This window comes from Rhinatrema bivittatum, unplaced genomic scaffold (genome assembly GCF_901001135.1).
Source record: "Rhinatrema bivittatum unplaced genomic scaffold, aRhiBiv1.1, whole genome shotgun sequence".
Taxonomy (NCBI): Eukaryota; Metazoa; Chordata; class Amphibia; order Gymnophiona; family Rhinatrematidae; genus Rhinatrema; species Rhinatrema bivittatum.
In genome coordinates this window covers 17,718-45,002 of record NW_021820252.1, presented here as the reverse complement: position 1 = coordinate 45,002, position 27,285 = coordinate 17,718, and the positions used below count along the sequence as shown (strand labels likewise).

General features: G+C 49.8%; 1 protein-coding gene across 1 annotated transcript in view; it reads right to left on the bottom strand.

The window, feature by feature from the left end:
* Positions 1-26,616, bottom strand: part of LOC115081293 (ATP-binding cassette sub-family F member 3-like) — a gene marked incomplete at its 3' end in the record, with an annotated part of 35,759 nt that extends 9,143 nt beyond the window's left edge. Inside the window, exons 1-8 of the mRNA XM_029585786.1 lie at positions 26,464-26,616; positions 24,240-24,387; positions 22,718-22,797; positions 21,694-21,746; positions 16,383-16,480; positions 3,771-3,893; positions 2,586-2,852; positions 1,711-1,791 (exon numbers count right to left, since the gene is read on the bottom strand). Coding sequence (XP_029441646.1) covers positions 1,711-1,791; positions 2,586-2,852; positions 3,771-3,893; positions 16,383-16,480; positions 21,694-21,746; positions 22,718-22,797; positions 24,240-24,387; positions 26,464-26,536 — 923 coding nt within the window. The remainder of the gene's footprint in view (positions 1-1,710; positions 1,792-2,585; positions 2,853-3,770; positions 3,894-16,382; positions 16,481-21,693; positions 21,747-22,717; positions 22,798-24,239; positions 24,388-26,463) is intronic.
* Between the last annotated feature and the right edge of the window lie 669 nt (positions 26,617-27,285).

Here is a 27,285-nt window from a genome sequence, read left to right as displayed (position 1 = left end):
GGCACTGCTGTCCTGTTGGGATCCGTTGTCTGAGAAGTTTCAGAGACCTCCAGATCTAGTCTTTCGTGGTGGCTGTTGTGACCCAATTTAGAGAAGGAAGTGAGTCTGGAGGTTCTTGACTGGGTTGTTGAGACCTCAGATGCCAGCCTATGAGGTTGGGGGCAGTCTGTCAAGGGCAAGTGGCCCAAGGGCTGTGGTCACCAAAGCAAGCATCCTGGTTTGCCTTTCGCCTTTTTTTTTTTTTTTTTTACAGCTAAGTCCACACCAGCAGAAACCAGCTACTGGACCAAAGCACTCATCTAAGGGAAGGATCCAAAAAAATCACCTCAGGAAACTCGACTGCGGGAGGGACCATAAGTTATCACCACAGGAAAGCAGGACAATAAACTTCTTTCTTCTTTTCTCCTTCTATAAAAAAAAAAAATTTAAACACTATCCCCAGTAGAGAGATGCACATCCACCATCTGCTGGAGACGAAGAATACTGGCAGGCTGATGTCAATACAGGAGTATATATACCGTGACGTCAGCTTTGCTCCGTCTCCATCTGCTAGTAGAGGTGCATAACCACCTATCCGAGTGGTAAGAAATCCCAGACTGCAGGATTGTACCTCCACCATCTGTTGGAGACAGTGACTGCAGGTGGCGCTCTAGGATATGTAGCAGTGCCTGAAAAGTGTTTAGTTCTCTGCCTCCATCTGCTGGTAGGGATGCAAAACCTACAGGTCTGGACTGATCTGGAGTATGAACAGGAAACCTGGTTACAGCTGCACAGGTAATTAACACAGACTTACTCAGCTAACTTCAGTACCTACCCACTAAAGTTTAGGCCAACCCCCAGAACCAGCCAAAGTCTGTTTGGGTAATGGGTAACCTTGAAAAGGTTTGGCTGGGGAGCAAAAGAAAATATTTAAATCTCAGGTTTTGTCCAAGTAACTCGAAAGCTACCCATACAAACTCTTTGAATAGGACTATATTTATGTTATATTTATTCTCCCTCTTTTCCAGCTTAGTGCACAAGGCAGCTTACAAAATAAATACAAATATAAAGCACTAAAAATGCAACCATGCTCATCACCAAATTTAATTTTGAATTTCTACTCTGCCTTTGGTGACTGGCCAGCCGCTTCAAAGTGATTACAATGGAGATTGTTAAAGGCAGATTACAAGAGTGCTACAGTTAAATGTTTATACGCACCGTCCATTCAAGGCTGGGGATGGAAAAGGGGGAATCCAGACATAGTTTCAGGGTATGTTACAAAGGGATGATGTTTATCTTATTTTGTGTGTTTGTATATTTTATGTTCATTTTGGACAAGGAATCTGTTAACTGCTGAATAGGAGATTTTCTGATTGTGTTTTAGGATGGTGACTGATTATGCCGTACAGGCGGTGGGAGATCAATGAGGTTACTTAAGATGTGCCTTGAGAAGCTCTGTAATGTTGGAAAGGCAGAACATAAACATTTGAATTAGAGTGGAGAAAGAGCAGCAGGCTGAGAACCAGGGTTCAAATCCCGCTGACCTTGGACCAGCCACTTCTCCCTGCGTTTTCTCAGGCACAATATCTTAGACTGGCGCAGGAAAATACCTGCAGTACCCGAGTGCAACCCTCCTTGAGCTTGGGAAGATGAAAACAAACAGCTCAGACTGCATCCAGGCTTAGTATCTGGGTTCACGCTCTTCTCACTGCCTCCGCCTGCAGCACTTACCTGGCAGGGGCTTTATCAGCCTCAATCTCCTCTAGTTTGCTGTAGATTTCTGACAATCTCACACTCTCAGAACCATCAGCTCTACAGTGAGAGAGAGAATAAAAAAGTATACGTTATTGACTGAGAACACATATACTGCATACATTTGTCAAGGATATTAAAATCAACTTAATACATAAAATTAACATCGACATAAATAGAACAAAATTGCCGGGACTAACAAATATTTCTCTCTTTCTTCTTTAAAAGGGCATAGATAAGTCTTAAGCAGCTCCCTAAAGTTCAGATAGTTATGCGCATTACGAAGAGATACTGGCAAACTGTTCCATGAGAAAGATGAATGCTCTGTTAAAACCAAACCCCAAAAGTCAGCTGTAACCATCTGTGAGCCTCTAGAAGTCTGCCATCGTAGCTTATTTACTAAGTATTTCAGCCCCTTCCCACGCAAACAACTAAAAGTTCTCATAATTATAAACCCAATGTAATGAGGCAAATGATGCTATCCAGTCCCTCCTATCAGTCACGCTGCCATGCTCTGAAGATGCTGTTTGGCAACCACTGCAATAATGTAATGTTCCCAATACCAAAGACACTACTACTGTCTTAAGCACCCCAACTGAATAGAGAAGGTTTCAGTTTAATTCTTTTCAGCTGTAAATAAGCCTTCCAACACATTTGATTCATAAAAGCTTCCATAGAAAGAGCAGCCTCTAAGATTACACCAAGGCTTCTAGCTTGCTTGCTAGAAAGTCAGCTGATTACGAGTACCTCAAAGACTGAGTTGGTTGGGGTTTTTTGGATCCACTGGACATAATAAATTTGGATAAGGTGGGGATTATGGAGAATGTGGTGTCATGCAGTGTGAGTACACTCACTTGCCAGCATTGATCCTGGCTGTGAGCACTCTCTCCTCCTGCAGCAGCCCTTCCCGCAGCGTATCACACTCCAACACGCTCTGCTGGGCCGACGTCTCGTCTCCCGCCACTTCCTGCTCCACATGAAGGATGCTGATGTGAGAAGGGATGCGCAGGCTTCTGCTAGCAATCATCTTCAGCAGCGTCGTCTTCCCCAGGCCATTCCTGCCCACCAGCCCGTAGCGTCGGCCGGCAGACAAATTCAGCTCGGCACCTGTCAGGAGCACTCTGTAAGAGAGAGAAGACTCATCTCTACATCACAGCCTGCTCCCCCCGTCACCCAGAACCCTGCCCCGACCCGCACCATCTCATCCACCCAGAGTCCTGCACCAGACTGCTCCCCTTCTTCTACCCAGGGCTCAGGAGAGGAGACACTGCCTCAGCATCAGAGCCCCAAGGGAGGGGAAAATGCTCCTCTCCAACATAAGACTGCTCCCCCCCCCCCTCACACAGAATCCTGCAGTACAGGAGACAGCCCCTGCCTCAGCACATGCAGAGCCCTGCAGGAGACCAGCCACACCCCCATTCATCACAGGCTGTTCCCCAGTCATCTACCCAGAGGCCCGAGGAAGGGGGAGACTGCCCCGTCTCAGCATCACAGACTGTCAGAGGCCCGAGGAAGGGGGAGACTGCCCCGTCTCAGCATCACAGGCTGTCAGAGACCCGAGGAAGGGGGAGACTGCCCTGTCTCAGCATCACAGGCTGTCAGAGACCCGAGGAAGGGGGAGACTGCCCTGTCTCAGCATCACAGGCTGTCAGAGACCCGAGGAAGGGGGAGACTGCCCTGTCTCAGCATCACAGGCTGTCAGAGACCCGAGGAAGGGGGAGACTGCCCTGTCTCAGCATCACAGGCTGTCAGAGACCCGAGGAAGGGGGAGACTGCCCTGTCTCAGCATCACAGGCTGTCAGAGACCCGAGGAAGGGGGAGACTGCCCCGTCTCAGCATCACAGGCTGTTCCTTTTACATCTGGGCCCGTAAGGCAGAGCTCTTTTCTCAGGTACCCTTAGTCTCTAGGAAAGGATTGAGCAGTCTGCACTATACTCCCAGGTTGCTCCTGGGTTAAACTCTGCTTCAACTCTATCTATAGCCTCCCCAAAATGCTGCATAAGGCCCTCTCTCTCACCGCCGGAGAAGCATTCACTTACCTTTCACCAAATGAGATGTCAAAGTTTTCGATCCGGACATCATAGGACTTGTTTTTCCCGGATGATTCCATCCGATTCTCCTTCTTGCTGGTGGCCTGACTGGCAGATGCTTCCTCCAGAATGCTGCACAACACACAAATGTGCCCATCACCTCCTGCCTTGCAGTCATCACAATCCCATTAACACGACACATCACAAATGGCTCTGTCTGTGTCTTGCACAGGTACGTACCCTGTGCACGTGTGTGTGTGTGTCTATATCCAGCTGTGCGCACATCCGTGGTCATTCACAGGAGTCTTACAGAAACAGGGCGACTGCAGTAGCTCACTGCCAAGGTCCTCTGAAAGATGCAAACTATGGAGCGCCCTAACACAGCCTGCCGGTTGGGGAAGTCTGGTGGCATTTGCACAACGGGGCAGTCCTAAGCAGCCCACGCAGTTGCTAGGACTTTTAGTTATTACTGTACCCACAGTCACATAGTTACCTTCCAATGTTTCCAAATACCCAACTTTCCCATTCATTCTGGCAGCTCACCCCTCTGCACATGCAGGTACTTTGTATCTAATTTTAAAAGGGACAGCACATGGGCACTTTCCCTGTGAAAAGGCACTAAGAGCACCTAGACACTCTGCATTCATCTTTTTGAAAACCTCAAGCACACATGCCATTTTACTACCCCCCCCGAAGGACCGACCTCCTTAAGGCAGCTAGAAATACACATTGTGAACCCCGCACATCCTTCTTAGCTGCTGAAGGGAGTTCACCAAAGGAAAGATGGAGAAATTATTTAGCTGATAATTTTGTTTTCCTTAGTGTAGACAGATGGACTCAGGACCAATGGGTTGTGCTCCCCTGCCAGCAGATGGATACAGAGTCAAGTTTCAAAGCTGAAGTCACCCTAGATACACCCCTGCAGTGACCTCAGCCCTTCAGTTTTCTCTTCAAAAGCCACTGTGGACATAGTATCAAAAAACTTGAATACTACTTAATAACTTGATTAAAAATTGGTAACCAAACATAAGCGCTGAATGCCAGTAATATTATAGATGCCCTGATCTAGGGATAGGACATCGGCTTAGCCGTAACTTCTTTGAATCGCGATTCATCTCATGGGCGATTCCTTGGGTGGGATGCTGAGTCCATCTGTCTACACTAAGTAAAACAAAATCATCAGGTAAGTAATTTCTCCATTTCCTAGCGAGTTGCCAGATGGACTCAGGACCGATGGGATGTACACAAGCTATTCCCGAACGAAGCAGGAGTCTACCCGTGGTCCGGATAGCATTGCCCTCACAAAGGCTGTGTCCTCTCAAGCCTGTACATCCAGGGGATAGAATCTGGAGAAGCTGTGTAAGGAGGACCCCATCACTGCTCGGCAGATGTCAACAGGTGACAGTAGGCTTAGCTTCTGCCCAGAATACTGCCTGGGCCCTAGTGGAATGAGCTTTAACCTGAAGGGGTAAAGGCTTCCCTTCCTCTACATAAGCTCTCATGATCACTTCTTTGATCCAGCGAACTATGGTAGCTCGCAAAGCTGCTTTGCCTTGTTTATTTCCACCATGAAGAACAAACAAGCGGTCCATCTTACGCACTGGTTCTGAACGTTCCAGATGCCGTACTAAAAGCCTATTGACGTTTAAGTGGCGTAGGAAGCGGTAGTCTTCTGTGTCCTTGTGTCTATCTAGGGACGGTAAGGAGATGGACTGGTTAAGGTGAAATTCTACCTTTGGCAAGAAGGAACAAACGGCACAAAGCTGTAATGTTCCTGGATTCAACCGGAGGGACAGTTCCCGACGTGACAATACCTGTAGTTCGGAGATGCGACGAACCAAGCATATCGCCACCAAGAATAGTCTTTAGTGTTAATAGGCATAGAGACAGACTGTGCAGTGGCCTACAGGAAGGCCCTGCTAAAAAGTCCAATACTAGCCCAAAGCTCTGGAACTCCCTACCAACTGAGCTCAGAACTCAAGAAAACCTAAAAACCTTCAAAAAGAATCTAAAAACGTGGTTGTTCAACAAAGCATACCAACTCACCCAATGAACACATCAACATCACCCTTCAATCCATCCTTAAGAATAAATGAAATTCATCATAACTATGTTTATAAATAAGTGAAACATAAAACTGAACTATAACCTTGCATATGATACCCCCTATGATTAATAACAGTATGTACCTTTGAAAAAGAAAACCTTTGAAACCCTGTTTTAACCCCCCTTATCCCTGTAACCTTGTATTTTGTAAACCGTTATGATGGCGTTATTTTAACGATTCTGAATGAAGGTATATAAAACTCATAGAAACATAGAAACATAGAAATGACGGCAGAAGAAGACCAAATGGCCCATCCAGTCTGCCCAGCAAGCTTCACACATTTTTTCTCTCATACTTATCTGTTTCTTTTAGCTCTTGGTTCTATTTCCCTTCCTCCCCCACCATTAATGTAGAGAGCAGTGATGGAGCTGCATCCAAGTGAAATATCTAGCTTGATTAGTTAGGGGTAGTAGGGGTAGTAACCGCCGCAATAAGCAAGCTACACCCATGCTTATTTGTTTTAACCCAGACTATGTTATACAGCCCTTATTGATTGTTTTTCTTCTCCCCTGCCGTTGAAGCAGAGAGCTATGCTGGATATGTGTGAAGTATCAGTCTTCTCCCCTGCCGTTGAAGCAGAGAGCTATGCTGGATATGCATCGAAAGTGAAGTATCAGGCACATTTGGTTTGGGGTAGTAACCGCCGTAACAAGCCAGCTACTCCCCGCTTTGTGAGTGTGAATCCTTTTTTCTTCTCCCCTGCCGTTGAAGCTATGCTGGATATGCGTGAAGTATCAGTTTTTCTTTTCCCCTGCCGTTGAAGCAGAGAGCTATGCTGGATATGCGTGAAGTATCAGTTTTTCTTTTCCCCTGCTGTTGGAGCAGAGAGCTATGCTGGATGTGCATCGAAAGTGAAGTATCAGGCACATTTGGTTTGGGGTAGTAACCGCCGTAACAAGCCAGCTACTCCCGGCTTTGTGAGTGCAAATCCTTTTTTCCACATTTCCTCTTGCTGTTGAAGCTTAGAGTGATGTTGGAGTCACAGTAACCATGTGTATGTTTATTGAATAAGGGTATTGTGTCCAGGCAGTAGCCATCATTCTGGCGAGTCACCCACTCTTCATTGGCGGCCTCTTGACTTTATGGATCCACAGTGTTTATCCCACGCCCCTTTGAAGTCCTTCACAGTTCTGGTCTTCACCACTTCCTCCGGAAGGGCATTCCAGGCATCCACCACCCTCTCCGTGAAGAAATACTTCCTGACATTGGTTCTGAATCTTCCTCCCTGGAGCTTCAAATCGTGACCCCTGGTTCTGCTGATTTTTTTCTTATGGTAAAGGTTTGTCGTTGCCTTTGGATCATTAAAACCTTTCAAGAATCTGAAAGTCTGTATCATATCTCCTCTGCTCCTCCTTTCCTCCAGGGTGTACATATTTAGATTCTTCAATCTCTCCTCATACGTCATCCGATGAAGATCCTCCACCTTCCTGGTCGCCCTTCTCTGTACCGCTTCCATCTTGTCTTTGTCTTTTTGTAGATACGGTCTCCAGAACTGAACACAGTACTCCAGGTGAGGCCTCACCAAGGACCTGTACAAGGGAATAATCACTTCCCTTTTCTTACTCGATATTCCTCTCTCTATGCAGCCCAGCATTCTTCTGGCTTTTGCTATCGCCTTGTCGCATTGTTTCGCAGACTTCATATCATTAGACACTATCACCCCAAGGTCCCTCTCCTGCTCCGTGCACATCAGCCTTTCCCCCCCCATCGAGTACAGTTCATTCGGATTTCCACTCCCCATATGCATGACTTTGCACTTCTTGGCATTGAATCTCAGCTGCCATATCTTCGACCACTCTTCCAGTTTCCTTAGATCCCGTCTCATTCTCTCCACTCCTTCCGGCGTGTCCACTCTGTTGCAGATCTTAGTGTCATCCGCAAAAAGACAAACCTTACCTTCTATCCCGTCCGCAATGTCGCTCACAAAGATATTGAACAGGACCGGTCCCAACACCGATCCTTGCGGTACACCACTTAAAACCGCTCTCTCTTCAGAGAAGGTTCCATTTACCATCACACATTGTCTTCTGTCCGTCAACCAATTTGCAATCCAGGTCACCACCTCGGCACTCACTCCTAAGCTTCTCGTTTTATTCACCAGTCTCCTGTGCGGAACCGTATCAAAAGCTTTGCTGAAATCCAAGTATATGATATCGAGTGCTCTTCCTTGATCCAATTCCTTGGTTACCCAGTCAAAAAAGTCAATCAGATTTGTTTGACAGGATCTTCCCCTGGTGAATCCATGTTGCCTCTGGTCCATCAATTCTCCGGACTGTAGATAGTTCACTATTCTCTCTTTCAGCAGTGACTCCATTACTCGTTAAATAAATAAATAGATTAAGGTTCCATAGAGGGAACGGCCACTTTAAGGGTGGTCAGAGGTGTTTAACCCCTTTTAGGCAATGGGTCAAGTCTGGATGTGTGGACAGACAGGTTCCGTTCACCTCTCCCCTGAAACAGGAGAGAGCCACAACTTGGACCTTCAAGGAGTTAGGGACAATCCTTTGTTCAGGCCGTTCTGTAAAAATTCCATAATCATGGTGATCTTGGTCATTCACGGGGGCACCCCGCGGTACATGCACCAAGCCTTAAATATTCTAAAGATCTGTACGTACGCCAGGGATGTTGAGAACTTTCGTGCGTGGAGAAAAGTGGTGATTATGGCTGCCGGATATCCCCACTTCATCATGCAAGCCCTCTCAAGGGTCAGACCGTAAGACAGAATAGAGTTAGGCCCTCGTGGGACCAGACCTTGTGCGGGGGGGGGGGGGGGGGGGCGATGAAAGGAGCTCTCCACAAGAAGCCTCAGCATGTCTGCGTACCACAGGTGTCTGGGCCAATCCAGGGCCATCAGAAGGACAAATCCTCTGTGGTGTTCAATCTTACGGATGATCTTGCCCAGCAGGGGCCACGGGGGAAGGCGTATAGTACGTCCTCCTCTGGCCAGGTCTGGACAAGGGCGTCGAACCCTTGGGAGAACTGATCTAGTCTGCGACTGAAGAATCAGGGGACCTTTGCATTGTGAGATGTGGCCAGTAGGTCGATGGACGGGAGGCCCCAGCGATCTACTAGGAGCTGGAAGGCTCTGGGTCATCAACACCCATTCCCCTGGATCCAGATTCTCCCTGCTGAGAAAGTCTGCTTTGATGTTGTCTTTTCCCACGATGTGAGCGGCCAAGCTTGGTGTCGAACCGGACTCCCAGGTACTCCAAGGACTGGGAAGAGTGGAGGCTGTTCTTGTCCATGTTCACGACCCAACCGAGTTCTTATACGGGGACGTGAACCTGCTGGTCACCTAGAGGTTCTCTTCCAACGACTCCGCCCGGATCAGCCAGTCATCCAAGTAAGGGTGCACCAGGATCCCTTCTTTCCTTAGTGCTGCCGCCATGACCACCATCATTTTAGAGAAAGTTCTGGGGGCGGTTGCCAGGCCGAAGGGCAGCGCCCAGAACTGGTAACGGCAGCCCAGTACCACAAAGCGTAGGAAACACTGGTGGTCTTTACGGATTGGGATATGAAGGTAGGCCTCCAAGAGGTCCAGTGAGGTTAAGATCTCTCCCGGCTGTACAGCCATTATGACGGAGCAAAGAGTTTCCATGAGGAAGTGAATTATCCGCAGATGACGACTGACGCTCTTGAGATCCAAGATGGAGAGAATGGCGCTGACAAACTGCCTCCCCCCCCCCCCCCCCCCCCCAAGCCGGAAAGGCTGGCATCTGTCATCACCACCACCCAATCCGGGACCTCGAGGTCCATTCCGCGGAAAAGACTGACCAATTGAAGCCACCAAAATAGACTCTCCCTGGCCTCCCCCTCCAGGGGCAGGTAAAAGTCCTCTAAGCTCGGCTTCCAACGCGCCAAAAGCGCCCACTGCAATGGCCTCATAAGGAGAAAAGCCCAGGGAACCAACTCCAAGGTTGAAGTCATGGACCCTAAGACCTACAAATAATCCCATACTCTGGGAATTCGTAATTGCAACAACCGAACTCTGTTCTGAAGAGATAGCACCCTTTCTTTAGACAGAAACACTTTGCCTAACCGGGTGTCAAACCTCACTCCTAGGTAGATTAGGGACTGTGTCGGGGTCAAATGACTCTTGGCCACATTCACAATCCAGCTAAAAGAGTGGAGAACATCGCAAACCCTGGGAATCGACTGTCGACATAGATCTGCAGACTTTGCTCTGATCAGCCAGTCGTCTAGATAAGGATGCACCAGGAGACCTTCCTTCTGAAGTGCCGCCGCTACCACCACTATCACTTTGGTAAAAGTGCATGGGGCTGTGGCCAGACCAAAAGGAAGGGCCCTGAACTGAAAATGTTGTCCCAGGATCATGAAGCGAAGAAAACGCTGGGATTCAGAGTGAATCAGAATGTGTAGATAGGCTTCCATAAGATCCAGAGAAGCCAGGAATTCCCCCTTGCGCACTGCCGCTAATCACCGAACGTAAGGTTTCCATCCGGAAGCGGGGAACTTTGAGAGCAGTATTCACTCTCTTCAAATCGAGGATGGGCCGAAACGTGCCAGTCTTTGGGACCACAAAATAAATGGAGTAGCGTCCCTTTCCGAGCTCCGCCGCAGGCACTGGAATGACCGCCCCCAATTCCTAGAGGCGGCCTCAGGTCTCCTGTACCGCCTTTCGCTTGTACCCCGGACCGCAAGGTGAAATTAGAAATATATCTTGAACGGATCAAGGAAATTCTAACACGTAGCCGTCTCTTATTATATTGAGAACCCACTGATCCTGCGTGATGTTGGCCCACTCGTCGTAAAACTGCATCAAGCGACCTCCTATAATAGGAAGAATTGAGTGGACCAGCCTCGCTTCATTGCGAGGACTTGCCACTGGCTGCAGATCCTCCTGCAGCACCCCGAAACGGCTGCCCCCGTATGCCCCCTAGGGGAAAACAACCTCTGAGGAGCAGAGGGAGCCCGCGGCTGCTTGTACCTACGCTGCCCCCGGAAATCGAGCGCGCAATGGAAAGAAGGACTTAACTGTCTACGGCGGTCCACAGGCAGCTTATTTTCCCCCAAAGATTTAATAAGCTGTTCCAGGTCCTCTCCGAAAAGCAACTGACCCTTAAAGGGGAGAGTGCCCAACTGCGATTTAGAAGAGGAGTCCGCCGGCCAATTGCGCAGCCAAAGGAGACGCCAGGCCGACACCGCTGAAACCATGGCTCTGGCTTGCACCTTGAGGAGGTCATAGAGGGCATCTGCTGCTTCCAGCCGTTCTGCCTGTTCCACCTCTGCAGACGGGAGGTCCTGCGTGTTGAGTAGTTGTTAAACCCACCTAAGGCTTGCCCGCTGCATGAGACTGCTACAGACTGTTGCCCGGACTCCGAGCACCAAGACTTCAAATATTCTCTTGAGATAGACTTCTAACTTGTGGTCCTGAAAGTCCTTCAAGGCGGTCGCCCCCACTACCGGAATGGTAGTCCTCTTCATGACCGCGGAAACCGAAGCGTCCACCTTGGGGATCTTGAGCATATCAAGTCACTGATCTGGGAGAGGATAGAGTTCTCCTTAGCTTTGCCCACTCGCAATCCGGCATCTGGCGCTTCCCATTCCCGCAGGAGTAACTGCATCAGCACTGGATGAAAAGGGAAGATGTGTGGAGGTGCCCTCAGGCCAGCCAGGACTGGGTCTACATTGCTAGAAGTCGAGGCCCCCGAGCTGTCCTCCGGAGGAGCATCTATGCCCAGCTCTGCCAAAATGAAGGGTATGAGGGGATCCAGTTCCTCAAGCTGGAACGGGAGCAATACCCGTGGGTTGTCCCCCTCCACTGGAGGATTCTGGGAGAGAACATCGACATCCGGGTCGGGGTCCGGAAGCTGAGGGGCTGGACTAGCACGGACCGGAGGAACCGGGCCCCTGATACCAACCGAACCCGGTTTGCTCCCTGAGCATCAGGGATAGTGGGTCCCTGAGCTGGAGATGTCCTAGGGGCCTGAGCTGGAGGAGGGCCTATAGGAGGCCGAGCAGGCGAAGGGTCTGAAGATGGGTTATCCTGCTGCATCAGACTGTTCACTTATGCTTTATGCATCAGAAGAACAAATTCAGAAGTAAAATGTCCAGGTGCTTTCCCTGGCATCAGGGGAGGGGGGTCAACGAGCGGTTGAGGGTCTGAGCCTGCGTCTGGAAGGTCCATGGGGCTCAAATCTGATGTAGAGTGAGGGAAATTCGCGTCCCTTCCTCCATCTGGCTCCGATTCCGAAACTAAGTCTGCAGACAAAATGGCCGCCGTTCCCACGGTTTGCAGGAACGGGGCCGACCTCGCTGTACGCTTGCAGGGCTGCGAACGAGTCGATGATTTATCCGAAGCAGAGGGACCTTCCCCGCCGGGTAGGCAACACGAACAGACTCCCTCACGGGAGAGCCTCGAGCAGGCTCCCCGCACACAAGACAAAAAGTAGATCGAGGCATGGAGGGAGAGAGGGGGGGAACCGAACTGCCGCTGGAGAATGACAAAGGTCATCAGTGCCTGGCTGTGAGCGGGAACGAGCTATTTCAGCTACCAGTTCCTTCCCCCGGAGGTATCAGCTGTAAGCTGAGCAGGAAACCTTTTTTTTTTTTTTTTTTTTTTTGAGTTTTGCTTACAAGACAGAGGAATGAGGCTTCTCTGTCAGCAGACCCAAGGCATGCTACTTCTCTGGGTCTGCACGAGGGAGGGACTGGACCACCAGTGTCACCCCTAACCAGGCAGGTCACATCAAGGGGCAAGCCCCCCTAGGCCCAGATAAGAGCAAGGAGCAAAGTTGTTGCTCCTTAAGAGAGAAAGGAATTTAAAATAACAATGTCTTTTTTTTTTTAACTTTATAAAATTAGAAGTACTTGCTTGATCAGAGAACAAGACAGAAGAGAGAGAAAGAAAAAAAAACACTTTCCCAGGCAAGTAACTGTCTAGAAAAGGGGAACCGCAGGTTCTGCTACCTGCATCTGCTGGAGACAGAGAAATACTGAAGGGACTGTCCTGATGTAGGATACCCTTTTCTCCGTCTCCATCTGCTGGACAGGAGGCTCAACCCACTGTCTGGACTGATCCGGGTACGTACAGGAACTGAATTGTCTTCATCCCTGGACTCCTCCAGTTCCCCAGTGTCCTCCCAGGAGGGACCCGGAGCCTCAAGGGCAGGCTGTGCCCTCTTGGCTGGCACCATAGCGGAAGAGAGCGAACCAGGTCCTTCCAGCGCCCTTGCCGTCCAAACTTCCTTCCTCGAAAGGACTGGGACTACGACGACTGTCGAGAGGAACCAGATCTATACGGGGCCCCCGACGATCTCTGTGGCCTCAACTTCCTGGGCCCACGAAGCGGGACCTATTGGAAAACGAAGTCCGAGCCCTGTATCTGTCCTCCGGAAACTTGAACGCCCGGTTTTCACCAGGGACTGCATCAGGTCGTCCAGTTGTTTGCCACATAACAACTTCCCCTTAAAAAGGAGCGAGCCCAGGTGTGCCTTGGAAGATCCTCCGCCGCCCAATTGCGGAGCCAAAGGGGACCATGGCTCTAGCCGAAAGTCCTCAGAAGGTCGTGCATCGCATCCACGCTGTAAGTTGTCCGCTTGCGCCGCCTCCTCTCCCGAGAGGCTCGCATTGGCCTGAAGAACCTGAGCCCAGCGCAAGCCGGCTCTCAGGGCAAAGTTACTACAAACGGCCGCCCGGACTCCCAGAGCCGAAACCTCAAAAAAAAAAAAAAAAAAAAAAAAAAAAAAAAAAAAACTTTCCTGAGTTGAGCCTCCAGCTTTCTGTCCTGGATATCTTTGAGGGCCGTGGCCCCCGTTACCGGAATAGTCGACCGTTTAGTGACCGCCGAAACCGCTGCGTCCACTCGAGGAAGACGCAGGAGATCCAGTTTATCCAGAGCTTCACTAACCTTCAGGCCCAACTCCGGGGTGTTCCATTCTCGAAAGAGAATATCAGAGGCTGAAAAAAATGGAAAGGAAAGCCACCGTAAGGCCCAACAGAACCGGGTCCATCTTGACATCCTGTCTAGACTCCATGGGTGGAGCATCCACCTCCACTTCCCGCAGAATAGCCGGGATAAGCAGAACAAGCGCACCACCATGGGGTCGTGACTCTTCCGCGTGCGCATCGTCGCCCCGCGGGGCCCCTAAATCAGGATCTACTTCCTCGGAGGAAGCCGACTCGGAGTCGGTATCCTGGGGGGCCCCGCGGTCCGAGCGCCGCTCCCTAAGCGGGTCCACGGGTCTCCGGGGACCCTCCCCCGCTCACTTCTTCTGGGGATCAGACCGACTGTCTGAACCCCCTTTGACCGCCGACCTTTTCCGCTTTGAGCGCTTATTGCGAAGTCCGACGAAAACGAGGCCTCAGAATCCGAGGAGGCCTCATCCTGACTCCGACCCGCCGAAGAAGCAGCCCCCCCGCGGGGGATCCCCCCTGGGGTCCCGTCGCTGAGGAGATAACGCCGGCAGCATACCGCCATTTTCCACCGCCCGCCGCGTGGCCTCCCTCACTGATTCCAAAATGGCCGCTGTTCCCGCGCTAAGCGGGAACAGCTCGGCCCTGCCTTCTCCTTCAGGGGCAGCGCGCGGCGGCGATCGTGGTCGAGCGCGAACCCCCCGACCGCCCTCGGACGGCCCTTCACCGCCCGATAACCAAGAGGAGCAAAACCCCGTCGGGCGACCCCCGTGCACGGAGCCGCACGCGCGGCACGTAACACCCCCCCCCCCCCCGGCATGCGCCGCACCGGGCCGGACCACCGAAGCCGAGAAAGAAGAGAGCAAGAAAAAATCAAATCAGCCCTATGCTTTCCCGCACGGAACGCTCCCCACGCGAAAACCAAAGCAGACGGCACAACAGCGAAAAACAGCAAGAAATAAAACAAAGTCTTTTTTTTTTTTTTTTTCCTTCTTCTTTCTACCTGTCGCTGATCTTGGTCCTGAACTGTCCAGTGCAGCGGGGGTGAGTGAACCGGGCTCCCCGGTGTCACCCCCGACGCTGCTGCCAGAGACAGGCCGGGTCCTCAACCCTCAGCAGCGGCCTCGACCAGGGGGGGGATGGTCCCCTCAGGACCTTACAACCCCCCTGGGAGGCTCTCAGGACGAGCGAAGCTTTCCCACTTTTCTTTGGAATTTTCCTTCTTCTTCTTTTTTTTTTTTTTATCAATCCAAACAAATCAAACCAAAACAAACCAAATCCAACAACCCTGACTAGCTAATCCACTACCCAGGGATCCTCAGAGCCTGTGGGTGAACCTGCCCCATCTGCTGGAGACAGAGAAAGACTGACGAGCTGTGGGTGGCGCCTTACTATATGTGAGGGGGCCCGACAAGTCTTGCTCTGTCTCCATCTGCTGGTGCGGAGTCACAACCCAGGTGTCTGGACTGATCCTGGTACGTACAGGGAAAATATATTTAAGATGCCAAGACCTTCCCCTAGGCATGGAAAAGCACAAAAGGCCTGATGTAGAAAAATAATTCTGGGGGAAAATCCCCCCACGGCCAATGCAGCCACACCCCCCAAATGAAGGCACCCCTAATGGGAAGCCAGGACTAGAACAGGGGCACCTCAAAACTATCGCCCTCTCTGAGCACTTCTGCAAACTCAGGACCTGACTGCAGGAGATTCTGCCATCCCTGAAAGCCGCGCGTCGAGGCCTTCAGAGCTCATCACGCAGATAAACGAGGTGAGCAGAAAGGCAGAAGCCAGGCCTGCCACAGAGCAGCTGCCATCTCTCTCCCCTCTGCGAACACAGACCAAACACATCAGCCCTTTTCCTAACACAAGGAGAGCCATGCAGGCCTCACAGCGTCCACCCCCTCAAGCAGGCTTGTCCATCCTTCCTCTCCACGGGCACCGCCAATGGCAACCGCAAGACTGCCTGAAATGGCATTTCCTCTCCACCACTCCTGGCGGCCGCAAGGACACCTTGGAACTACACAGACGCCTCTGGGACCTCTCACCCGCTGCGGCCCCTAGCCCAGACAGCAAGTCCTATCGGTTTGTTTGTTTTGGGGGGGGGGGGGAGGGGGCAGGGAAGACAGGAGAGTGAGAGAGACTATCAGGCAAAGCAGGACAAGAAGGAACACAGGTAAACCTCCTCTCAGACAAAGCAGATCATTTATCTGACTTTGCTGACAATTTCAACGTCTTTATCCTTCTCAACCATAGACCCCCTCGGGGGTAGGGAGCAGAACAGTAGGCTCACACTGCTGAACTAAGCCAGGCTACTGGCCCCAAGGCTCTGACCTTGGCTGCACTGCTGAACCGCTGCACTGGGCCAATCCTAGCACCTGCTGGAGGCAGAAAATCCTGGACTCTCACTGCAAGCAGCACCTGCGATGTCACAGGAAAACCCAGCATCATCTGGGACAGGAAAATAACTGGCTGGTGTAGCAGGACAAGAAGAAATCAATTAAAACAGAGGAAGAAAAGAAAATAACGATAAAGAAAGTTAAATATCCTCTCTCTCTCCCCCCCTCTTACCAGCAGCACAGGTTCTTCTCAAGAGTTAATAGGTGGCTAAAAATATAAATATGGAGGCAGGGAGCACTCACAGTGGTTCCAGGGTCTTCTGGACATCTCTCTCTGTTCTCCTCTCCTGCTTTGCTTTTAGTTTGGCTTCAGCCTTTTCTAGCTTTCTAGCATTGACTGTCTGACAGGAGAGAAAAACACAAAACTGGTGTCAAGGACTCGCCCAGCACCCCGGCATCCCAGCTCCCCCCCCCCCCCCCCCCCCATTCCCAATAGGGCTCATTCAGCAGCCAAGTATCCCCCAACCACCCCCTCCCATTTCCCAGAGTCCCCCCAAATCGCCAACGGGGCTCGTCTAGCAGCTCACCATCCCCCCAGTCTGTCCTCTCCATTACTAGCAGGACTCATCCAGCACCCCAGGATCCCCACAGCAGCCACCCTACCCATCCCCGTTATATTCCATCTTTCAGACACTTCGAAGCACTAGGAATTCCCCTTTCTCCAGTCTGAGCAGTGCAGGATGAGGCGGCTTGCCCAAGGTCACAGAGAGTGACCGCAGGATCTGAATGCTTCCCTGGTTCTCATCCCGCTGCACTAACCGCTAGGCTACTCCACCATGATCCAGCCTAGCGGGTCCGATTCGCGGAGGCACTGGGCTCGGAACTGAGGAAGGACACTGCTGATGCGGGCTACAAGAAAACGTTGCTTGCAGGTACAAGGGGTAGAAGTGGAGTGGAAGGGGAAAGCTGAACCCTGGAAAGAAGCTTCATTTAAAAAAATTAAAAAAAAAAGGAGCTGGGGTGGGGGAGGGGATGTGGCATGACCAAATGTGAGATGCTGCTGATTTGAGGATTAGGGGGGCAGGTTCGGCCCTTCTGGGCCGAGCCTTTGCAGCTGAAATAAAAGGGTCTGGTTATTAGGGCCTGTAAGGCTATCTTTTTTTTTGGTTTTAAATTTTACAGCATTACTTAACTGGCTATATTATTTTAAATATATGCAGTTATTTATAAAGTTATCCAGTCACACAAGGCTGCATAACTTTAAAATAAATAAATAAATATAACCGTTAGCCAGATTAAGTAAACTAGAATATTCAGTGGGACGTTTATCCTACTGAATATCCAGGACAAGTTAACTGCTTAAAGTTAGCTAGATAACTTGTCCACTAAATGTCCTACTGAATATGGACCCCAACAAGCTCTTGCTGAATATGAATAAAACAGAAATACCTCATCAGATTTCCTTCCAATGATGTGCCAAGTACTTTAATGGTGTGTGGGGCTCAGATTCCCATCCTTGCTCAGGCCCGTGATTTAAGAGTTGTCATGGAGTCTAAGGTGTCCCTTAAAACACATCAACCAGGTAGTCAAAGGTGCCTTTTCTTACCTCAGCCCTTCACTATTCTCTTCAAAAGCCACTGTGGACATACTATTGAAAAAAACTTGATGAAAAACGGGTGACCGTAACTGTACTCAAACGCTGAATCCCAACAAGATTATAAATGCCCTGATCTAGAGATTTGGCGAGAGCTTATCCGTAACCTCTTGGAATCAATATTCACTTCACGGACGATTCCTTGGCACTGCTCTTGGGCAGTCATGTGCGGGATGCTGAGTCCATCTACCTACACTAAGGAAAATCAAATTATCCAGTAAGTAGTTTGTCCATTTCCTAGCGTGTAGCCAGATGGACTCAGGACCAATGGGATAAACAAAAGCTACTCCCGATCGGGGCAAAGTTTGCCCGCAGTCCGGTTAGCACCGTCCTTGCAAAGGCTGTGTCCTCTCGGGCCTGAACTTCCAGACAATAGAACTTGGAGATGGTGTGCAAGGAAAATCACTTCACCGTTTGGCAGATGTCAACGGGATGGTCCAAGAAAACAAAGAGGTAGGCGATCTATGATAGCCGTCAGGAAAACACAAAAGAATAGATGCCTCAATCTTTTCCAACGTTTATTAAAACAGAGACGTGTTTGTAAAATGCCCGACTCAGGCCGAGTTTCGCAGCTTAGTAGCCACTGCCTCAGGGGCTTGAACACTTCGAAGTCAAAGATGAAACTCAACAATTTAGTTTCATCCAGTAACCAATAATTGTGGGAACAACTTTCTGAATAGCGTACCGCATACAGTCTCAGACATCTCGCGGACTGCCCGACACTGGAGTAAGCGCCTGAATTGTAGACACGCCAATCTGACCGCCCGGGCTTCCAGGTGGTTTATGTTCTAGAGCGCTTCTTCCTTGGTCCAACGTCCCTGGGCCGTCAGTTCCTGAGAGTGAGCTCCCCAACCCCGGAGGCTTGCGTCTGTCAAGAGGACCAGCCAGTTCGGCAGGAACAGGTTTACACCCTTGCCCAGGTGAGCTTCCTGAAGCCACTACTGGAGCCAAGAACATATTTCCATCAGTAGGTGGAGGTGAATCAAATAGTCTTGAGACAGTAGGAAGCTTTGAATTGGTGGCATGTGTGCCCTCGCCCATGGTACTACCTCAAGGGTTGACGCCATCAAATAAGGACCTGAAGATAGCTCTACACTTTGGGGCGTATCGTGTTACTCAACTGATGCACTTGGGATATCAACTTTCTTATCCACGAAGGCAGGAGGAAGACCTTGCCCTGCTTGGTGTCGAACCGGACTCCCAAATATTCCAAGGACTAGGAGGGCTTGAGGCTGCTTTTGTCTATATTTATGACCCAACCAAGCTCCTGAAGCAAGGACGTTACCCTGCTGGTCACCTGGAGACTCTCTTCCAATGACTTCGCCCAGATCAACCTGTCGTCCAAGTAAGGGTGCACCAGAATTCCCCTCTTTCCTCAGTGCTGCTGCTGCTACGACCACCATAATCTTGGAAAATGTTCTGGGGGCGGAGGCCAGGCCAAAGGGCAGTGCTTGGAACAGATAATGGCAGCCCAGTACTGCAAAGCATAGGAAAAGGTGATGTTCTTGCCGGATTGGAATATGAAAGTAGGCCTCAGAGAGGTTAGGAATTCTCCTGGTTGTACGGACAATTATCACGGTGTGCAGTGTTTCCATGCGGAAATGAAGTACCCATAGGTGTCGGTTGACACTCTTGAGGAACAGGATGAGGGCGAAAGGAACACTCCTTCTTGGATTCGATGAAATAGATGGAACAGCGCCCCCCTATTTTCCTGGGGCGCAGGTACTGGAATTATAGCCCTCAAACTGAGGAGCCTTATCATGGTAGACTCCACTGCCTGCTTCTTGTGCTGGGAGTGGCAAGAAGACATCATGAACATGTCCCGAGGAGTGCTGCGAAATTCCAGTGCGTATCCTTCTCATATGACATCCAGTACCCATTTGTCTGATGTCATCTCGACCCACCGCTGGTAGAAGAGAAATGGTCAACCCCCCTATCTCTTCGTTCTGTGGATGGGTCAGCAAAACAATCGGGGAGTTCGGGCCTGCCCCTCTCCTGGGCTGTCGGCTCTGAAAGGACTGAGACCTCCCCAAGGACCAAGGCCTCTGAAATACTGAGTATCTGTATGGCAGATAGATTTCGGGCACCTAAGCAGGCTGCAGCGAGGCACATGCATGGGAATTCTGCACCTAAGCAATTGTGCACGTACGACTGTGCGTGAAGTTGTGCACATACATATGTGTGCACAGCATGTGCGCACAGAGCCGGCACGCACCACGCGTACCAATGCTGACTGGAGGGCAATGCAAGGCACACAGAACAGCATGCAAGATGGCGCAGACACGGCCTACCACGCAGTCTGCCGACGAAGCCTGAAGCAGGGCCGCTCAACCTGCTCAGATGCCCACTTCCCTTTACAGCAACGGATTGGGAATGTCGTCGGTACGGTGCGCTGAGCCAAGGAGATCGGAGGAAGTCTTATTGAAACCCCTCCAACGTCTCTGAAATCCTTAAAAAAAAAAAACCCAACTTACCTGGGCTCAGCGCTTACCGGCCGAGTACAGAGATGGTCTCTGGCTGCGGGGGAGAGGGCTTTGGCCATCACCGCCACGCTCGGCTTCCTGCACCTGCTGTCTTTCAGCTGCTTCAGTAGCAAAGTCCATGCCAGGAACTGGCTACTGGACCAAGGCTCACCTCTGAGGGATCTCAAAATTAACCTCAGGAATTCTCAACTGGGGGAGGAACCTTTAGGTATCACCGCAGGAGAGCAGGGCTCAATCTCTCTCTAATTTAAAGGTAAAATTTCCTCTTCTAAAGAGTAGGGCGATCCCAGTAGGGAATGCACGTCCACGTCTGCTAGGAGACAGAGAGATACTGAAGGGCTGAGATCACTGCAGGGGTGTATGTAAGGCGACATCAGCTTTGAAACCTGACTGAGTCTGCATCTGCTAGCAGGGGAGCATATAACCCACTGGTCCCGATTCCATCTGGCAACACGCTAGGAATCTGCACATGCTGCATAGGCTCTGCCCCTACCTGAATGAGAATGATCTGGAGACTACTGTGCAATCATTAGTTATGACTTCACAGGACTATTGTAATGCTTTGTATCTTGGCTTCCTTCAAACAGCTATCCGAGCATTACAATACATCCCGAACCTGGCCAACCAAACAGTCTCTGGTGTTTATTTGACAACATATTTCCCCTATATTGATCAAATATCATTGGCTCCCAGTAAACCAGCCATGCTGGTTTCAAAATGTCTTAAAAGCCTTACCCCATCAGCCCTCAAATGTTATCAAACCACATGGCCCTTAAGATCGGCATCACAGAGCCGTCTTGATGTTCTATCATTCAGAGTATTCCGTTTGCATGAGTCTCGTGTCATTTTTATGTGCACGGTCCTATGTTATGGAATTCACTGATTCATGAACTTAAGGAGGAGTGTGCTCATTACTAAAATTTAGAAAGATGGCCAAAGCCATCCTACTTTACCAGGCCTTTCAATAGTAAGCGAGCTGGTCAGGAGGTTGCTGTGTTTACACATTTCCGGAAGTGATTAGTTTTAACAGGCAAGGCTAGAATGATAACCATTACTGATATGAAAGGGATTAGTTTTGTGTGTTCACGTTATACTTGTTTGTTTTAATGTCATATGTTTTATGTTACGATGTCATGGTTTTTATATACTAATGATTTTATGAATGTGTTTGTGGAAGCCACCTAGGAATTTTGCTAGGCAGTCTACAAATTTTAAATAAAGAAGTAAGAGTGATTCACTGTAATCCTGCAGTGACTGTTTCATGGATTTCTTGCCCTGCACACAGTCAGCAGTACAAGAGAAACACTGAGCACCTTAGCAGGAGCTCATACAGTACCTGAATGTAATTCGCTTTTAAGTGGCTGAAAGGCAGAATATAAATCAACTAACTAAATAAATAACCCAGAGGAGCAGGCAAAAGGGCCTGGAATTTCTGTCCCTTCAAAAGGAATTTGCAGGAGGTGAGGTCTGTTCTCACCGAGGACTGCTCTTTCTTCAGGAGAAGCACCGTCATGGGCTCTGAGCCTGGATCTGCAGCAAAGAAATGAGAGCAAATCAGAAATTCAATGCAGCTATCACATACCGAGGAGCAATAAACACCAAGCTGCCACTGCCCCTGACCTCAAATGCCCTCACCTCCTCCCCCTCCACGCACCCCGACATGCTACACCCACACACACACACCAGTCCTCTCCCCCCCCCTCCATATACACCACATCCCCAGAGCCAAAACGCCCCCCCTACACAGGCCAAGGAACTATAAAGCTGATATTAAAAGCCCCCTGCTTTCAATGTAATTTAGGAGCCTACGCTTTCAGCTGAAAAGTCACCCACACTGAGGTTCCTAAATCTAGACCTGCTATTCATGGCTAGATTTAGGCTTTTATGTTAGTTGCCCAGAGCTCAGACCCTAACCACTCTTCCCTCTAAGATGTGCAGACTGGAAACCCCACAGACATGGCAAAACTAATCAGAGAAAACTCTTTTTCACTCAACGCACAATTAAGCTCTGGAATTTGCTGCCAGAGGATGTGGTTAGTGCAGTTGGGTTTAAAAAAAGGTTTGGAGAAGTTCATTAACCGCTATTAATCAAGTTAAACGTTAGGCTCCTAAATCTTTTGAAAAGCGACCTCTAATCATGGGCCCCCGTCTCCAGTGATTCCAGGAATGGTCACAAAGTTTGGCCTTTGGCATGGAACTGGCCAATCCTACCTGAAAGAGAAGGGCTTGATGGCAGTGGGACAGCACTTTGCTTCCCTTCCAGCATCCACCCCCCACCATCCACCCTCCCTCGCCTCCCAAGTCGGGAAATCGGAGGGCGATGACAGCAGCGCCTCAGGCTGCATCCTCTGCTGAGGCCGGAATGTCGCACTTTGAACTACAAACATTCCCCCTCCTCCACCTCAGTGCATCACAGACCCACACCCAACATCAAACTGTGGAAATGGCTGGGATTGCCGGGCAGGCAGGAGGCACAATAGCAGCAGGGAAAGGACACGAACCATAGTTCTCTGCTATCTTGGAGAGCTGGATCGGAGCATCAAGCAGCACCTGGTTCTGACCCTGCGATCTTTGACTCTCTCTATAAAATAATCCCAAAACAGGCAAATCAGAAAGCAGCACAAGTTGTGATATCGACAGTGAAATCACATTACAAGCATCTCATCAAAGCTCCCACACGTCTCCATGCAGCGCGTGCAGCTGGTCATCATACCCAACCTGAGAACCCCTCACCCTGCCGAGCACCAGTAGCAGCTGCTGGTGGTCCCCTCAGCCCAAGGCTCCTCAGCATGGGCAGTTGGCTTGGAACTCGCAAGCCAAGGCCCCAAACCCTGCCCTACAGCATGAACTGCTGACAGCAGAGCTCAAAGGCCCCCCCCCCCCCCCCCCCCCCCCATGCGGCACTTTAAAGAAATGCAACCTGAGAAACACATGAACTGCGGGGGATCTGTTACTGAGAGAAAATGGATGGAAACCGTGGCTCCTGGGCCGGTCTCTTTTCCTGTATAGAACTGGCAAAAGATCACTTCCCAGCTTTTGTACTTGGGAGGAAAGTTCCAACCCTATACAGAACTCTGGTTTGGCCTTTGATAAGAGGAAACAAGAACTACAGACAGCGATCAGGCACTTTGTGCTATGAAACCCCAAATTCTCTCCTCATGAGCCATGAGAACAGAACACGGGATGAAAGGAAGGTTCAGCACAGATGTGCAAAAGGAACAAATTTAAATAATTCTGCTGTGTTATAAGCCCAATGTCCAGAAAAATCCTGGAGAGCTGCTGTGAGCTTGCCTCTGCCGGATGGCACCACAGACTAAATAACTGCGAGAGGATTATACCAATTTCCAGTTGGTATCAGATCAATGTAGTTGGTGAAGCTAATCTAATTTGTCAAGAATAATAAAGCAATCTGTAAGTTTGAAATCTATTCCTACATAAATGTGTAACAAAGGAAGGCAGCTTGGACTAGAGGTTGGAGCAATGGGCTCAGAACCAAGGTTCAAATCCCACCTCCTCGGCTGACACTTCTTGTGACCTTGGGCAAGTCACTCTAGCTCCCATTGCCACAGGTACCCACAGATTGTAAGCTCTTTGGGGCAGGGATTTATTTGTCCCCGAATTCAAATAATGCTGTCAACTGCCTTGAGCATCATTTGAAAAAGGTGAGCTAAAAATTCAATTATATATTTATGGATTTATCAACTGCCTTTTTGAAGAGATTCACCCAAGGTGATATAGCAAGATAAATTAGAAACAGGCAAAATACGTTAAAATGATATAGTAACAATAATATAATGCAATGATAACAGAGATATACTACAATGCATTCATAACACCTCAAAATCTTCCATATATAAAATGGAGCTAGCTATAAAGTGTCTCTCTGTTTTTACTATCTTAGCCTTTATGTTACAATTTACCGTAATTGACAAGTTTCTAATAACAGAAGGCAGTCTCCTTGTGATACCACAGGCTGAGGGATTTCTCTCTTTGCAAGTGCGCACGGCTAGCTGCAGTACTCACAGACGGAGACTGCTGTACATGCGTTGACAAATGTCCCGGATATCTTCATCATCCTTGGTGTCTCCAGACACTTCCTGTAGCAGCTCCCCCACTGCTTCAAACAGGTCATCCACAGACTCCAAGTCTGAACTGCTACTGTCCAAGATTCCTGTAAGCCAGCACACAGTGAGACGGTAAGAAATAGCAAGTAAAGCAAGAGGCTGCAACGGTCTGGAAGAGCACAGAAAGTGAGACATGGTATGTGCAAGCGAGTCAGGAAAAAACAGCATAGGCAATAAAAAAAAAAAAAAAGCACAAACATTGAGACCACTAGGGTCCAGAAAAAGAAAGCATGCAAGACCATAAGGACCCAGGACTGCTCCTGCCCTCTCTCCCCAACTCAATAGGGAACGTACTTATCTAAAAGGAGACACCATCAAGCTAACTAGCAGCAGATTTCAAACTTAAGAAAGTTTTTTTTTTTTCAGCCAATGTACAATTAAACTCTGGAATTTGATGCAAGAAAATAGGATCAAGGTTAATAGTACAGCAGATTTTGTTTTAAAGATATGGCCCAGTTTTTGGAGCACAATTATTAGCCAGCTGCCAAGTATATGCCAGGAGAGAGCACCTCCCCATGGGGTCTGCCTGGCACTTGCAAGTTACCCAGACAGGCCACTGTTAGAAACAGGATGCTCAGCTAGATGAACCACTGGTCTCATCCAGTTCTTATGTCAAAGAAAAATACCCAAGTTGTCTCTAGTACTTTAGTTGTCAACTTGGTCCTTGGTGTCCACTAGACCACTCTAGTTTTCAGGCACTGCCTCCACTGTATACAGAGAGAGATAATAGGTGGTGGTATGACAAGCACAACAATTGATATTCCCCTCTCCCATCACTATTTTGCCTCTTTGGCCTCTACATTTATCTCTGGAAGTACACTGTGTGGAGGGGGGAGGCTAGGAAGTGTGTGGAGAAGGTTAGGAAGTGTGTGGAGAGAGAGAGGGGGGGATAGGAAGTGTGTGGAGAGAGAGAGGGGGGCTAGGCAGTGGGTGGAGAGAGGGGAGAAAAAAGGGGAGAGCGCAAGAAAGCAAGAGAGAGAGAGGGGCTGGACAATGTAAAAGATTAGAATGCCTGACCCTCTCTCTTACTGAAGCAGATCTCTCCTGAGTGGGGTGTATGATGTGTTGGATTAGAACTGTTGTCCCTCTCTCTTACTGAAGCAGATCTCTCCTGAGTGGGGTGTATGATGTGTTGGATTAGAACTGTTGTCCCTCTCTCTTACTGAAGCAGATCTCTCCTGAGTGGGGTGTATGATGTGTTGGATTAGAACTCGTGTCCCTCTCTCTTGTTGAAGCAGATCTCTCCTGAGTGGGGTGTATGATGTGTTGGATTAGAACTCGTGTCCCTCTCTCTTGTTGAAGCAGATCTCTCCTGAGTGGGGTGTATGATGTATTGGATTAGAACTCGTGTCCCTCTCTCTTGTTGAAGCAGATCTCTCCTGAGTGGGGTGTATGATGTGTTGGATTAGAACGCGTGTCCCTCTCTCTTGTTGAAGCAGATCTCTCCTGAGTGGGGTGTATGATGTGTTGGATTAGAACTCGTGTCCCTCTCTCTTGTTGAAGCAGATCTCTCCTGAGTGGGGTGTATGATGTATTGGATTAGAACTCGTGTCCCTCTCTTGTTGAAGCAGATCTCTCCTGGGTGGGGTGTATGATGTGTTGGATTAGAACGCGTGTCCCTCTCTCTTGTTGAAGCAGATCTCTCCTGAGTGGGGTGTATGATGTGTTGGATTAGAACTCGTGTCCCTCTCTCTTACTGAAGCAGATCTCTCCTGAGTGGGGGGTGTATGATGTGTTGGATTAGAACTCGTGTCCCTCTCTCTTACTGAAGCAGATCTCTCCTGAGTGGGGGGTGTATGATGTGTTGGATTAGAACTCGTGTCCCTCTCTTACTGCAGTGGTCATCTCCCCTGGAAGAGGGAGGGCTGTATGCTGTGTAGGATTAGAAACCATGTCCATCTCTTTTACGGCAGTGGACATGTCTCCTGGGGGATGGGTGGCTGCTGTGCAGGATCAGAACTCGTGTCCCCCTCTTACTGCTGCCTTTCCCTGTCCTAGGACGTGACGCATGCAGTATGACATCACAAGCAGCCTCTACATCCAATCACAGCAAGACTTTTATCTACCGATGACCTGACAGGGGCGCCTCGGTCCCCCTCCCATCCTACTGCCCTTCTCCTCACCCGTCACGTAGTCAAACATCTCGGCGTCCAGCTGGGGGAACTCGCTCCGCAGGATCTCCACGAAGGTCGCCATGTTCCGCCGGCCGGCACGCGGAGACAACCAGTGCGCAAGCGTGGCAGAGCCGGAAGGAAGTGGCCTGGGTTGCTGGGAGTCGTAGTTCTTACGCCTAAGGCCTCTCCGAGGGGCCGGAAGTAAGGCGTGGTCTTCCCGGTGCGTGCGCGGGGAGGGATTTCTGAGGCGTGCGTTTGGAAACTTTAGTAAGACGGATGGAGGGCGCGAAAGCTATAAGGCAGTGCTTCTTAACCAGTTACGGTTTCAGGAAGGATATCTACAGTGAATATGCATGATTGTAGTGCATGCAAATCTATCTCATGCCTATGCATTGTGAATATCCCGAAAACCTGATTGGTTAGGTGTGCCCCAAGGACTGGCTGCAGAAGCACTGCTGGAAGGCGCAGGGATATTCCTGCTTCAGCCAGGTCAGGTAATAAGGCTGATCTCCTCCCAGTTTTACCCCATTGCATACCGGGAAGTGTAGTCCTGCCTTTTCTACCAATCCCTGTATACAGAAGGTAAAGGCAGGATGGGCCTCGTCCTCGCGTGCTGCGGGTGAGGTTTCTCGGCTCTCAGACCGTACAGCTAACGCCCCAGGAAGCCAAGGCGAGACTTGTGGCCCCGTCCCCTCCAGCTTTACAGGGTGAAGTCAGTCCGATCTCGGTTTCTCATTCTTTTGATGCCGGGGATGGGAGCCTCTAGTCACAACCCAGCCACAGTGATGGGGGCAGGGTCTCCAAAGCCAGCAAGCCTCAGCTTTAAGCAGC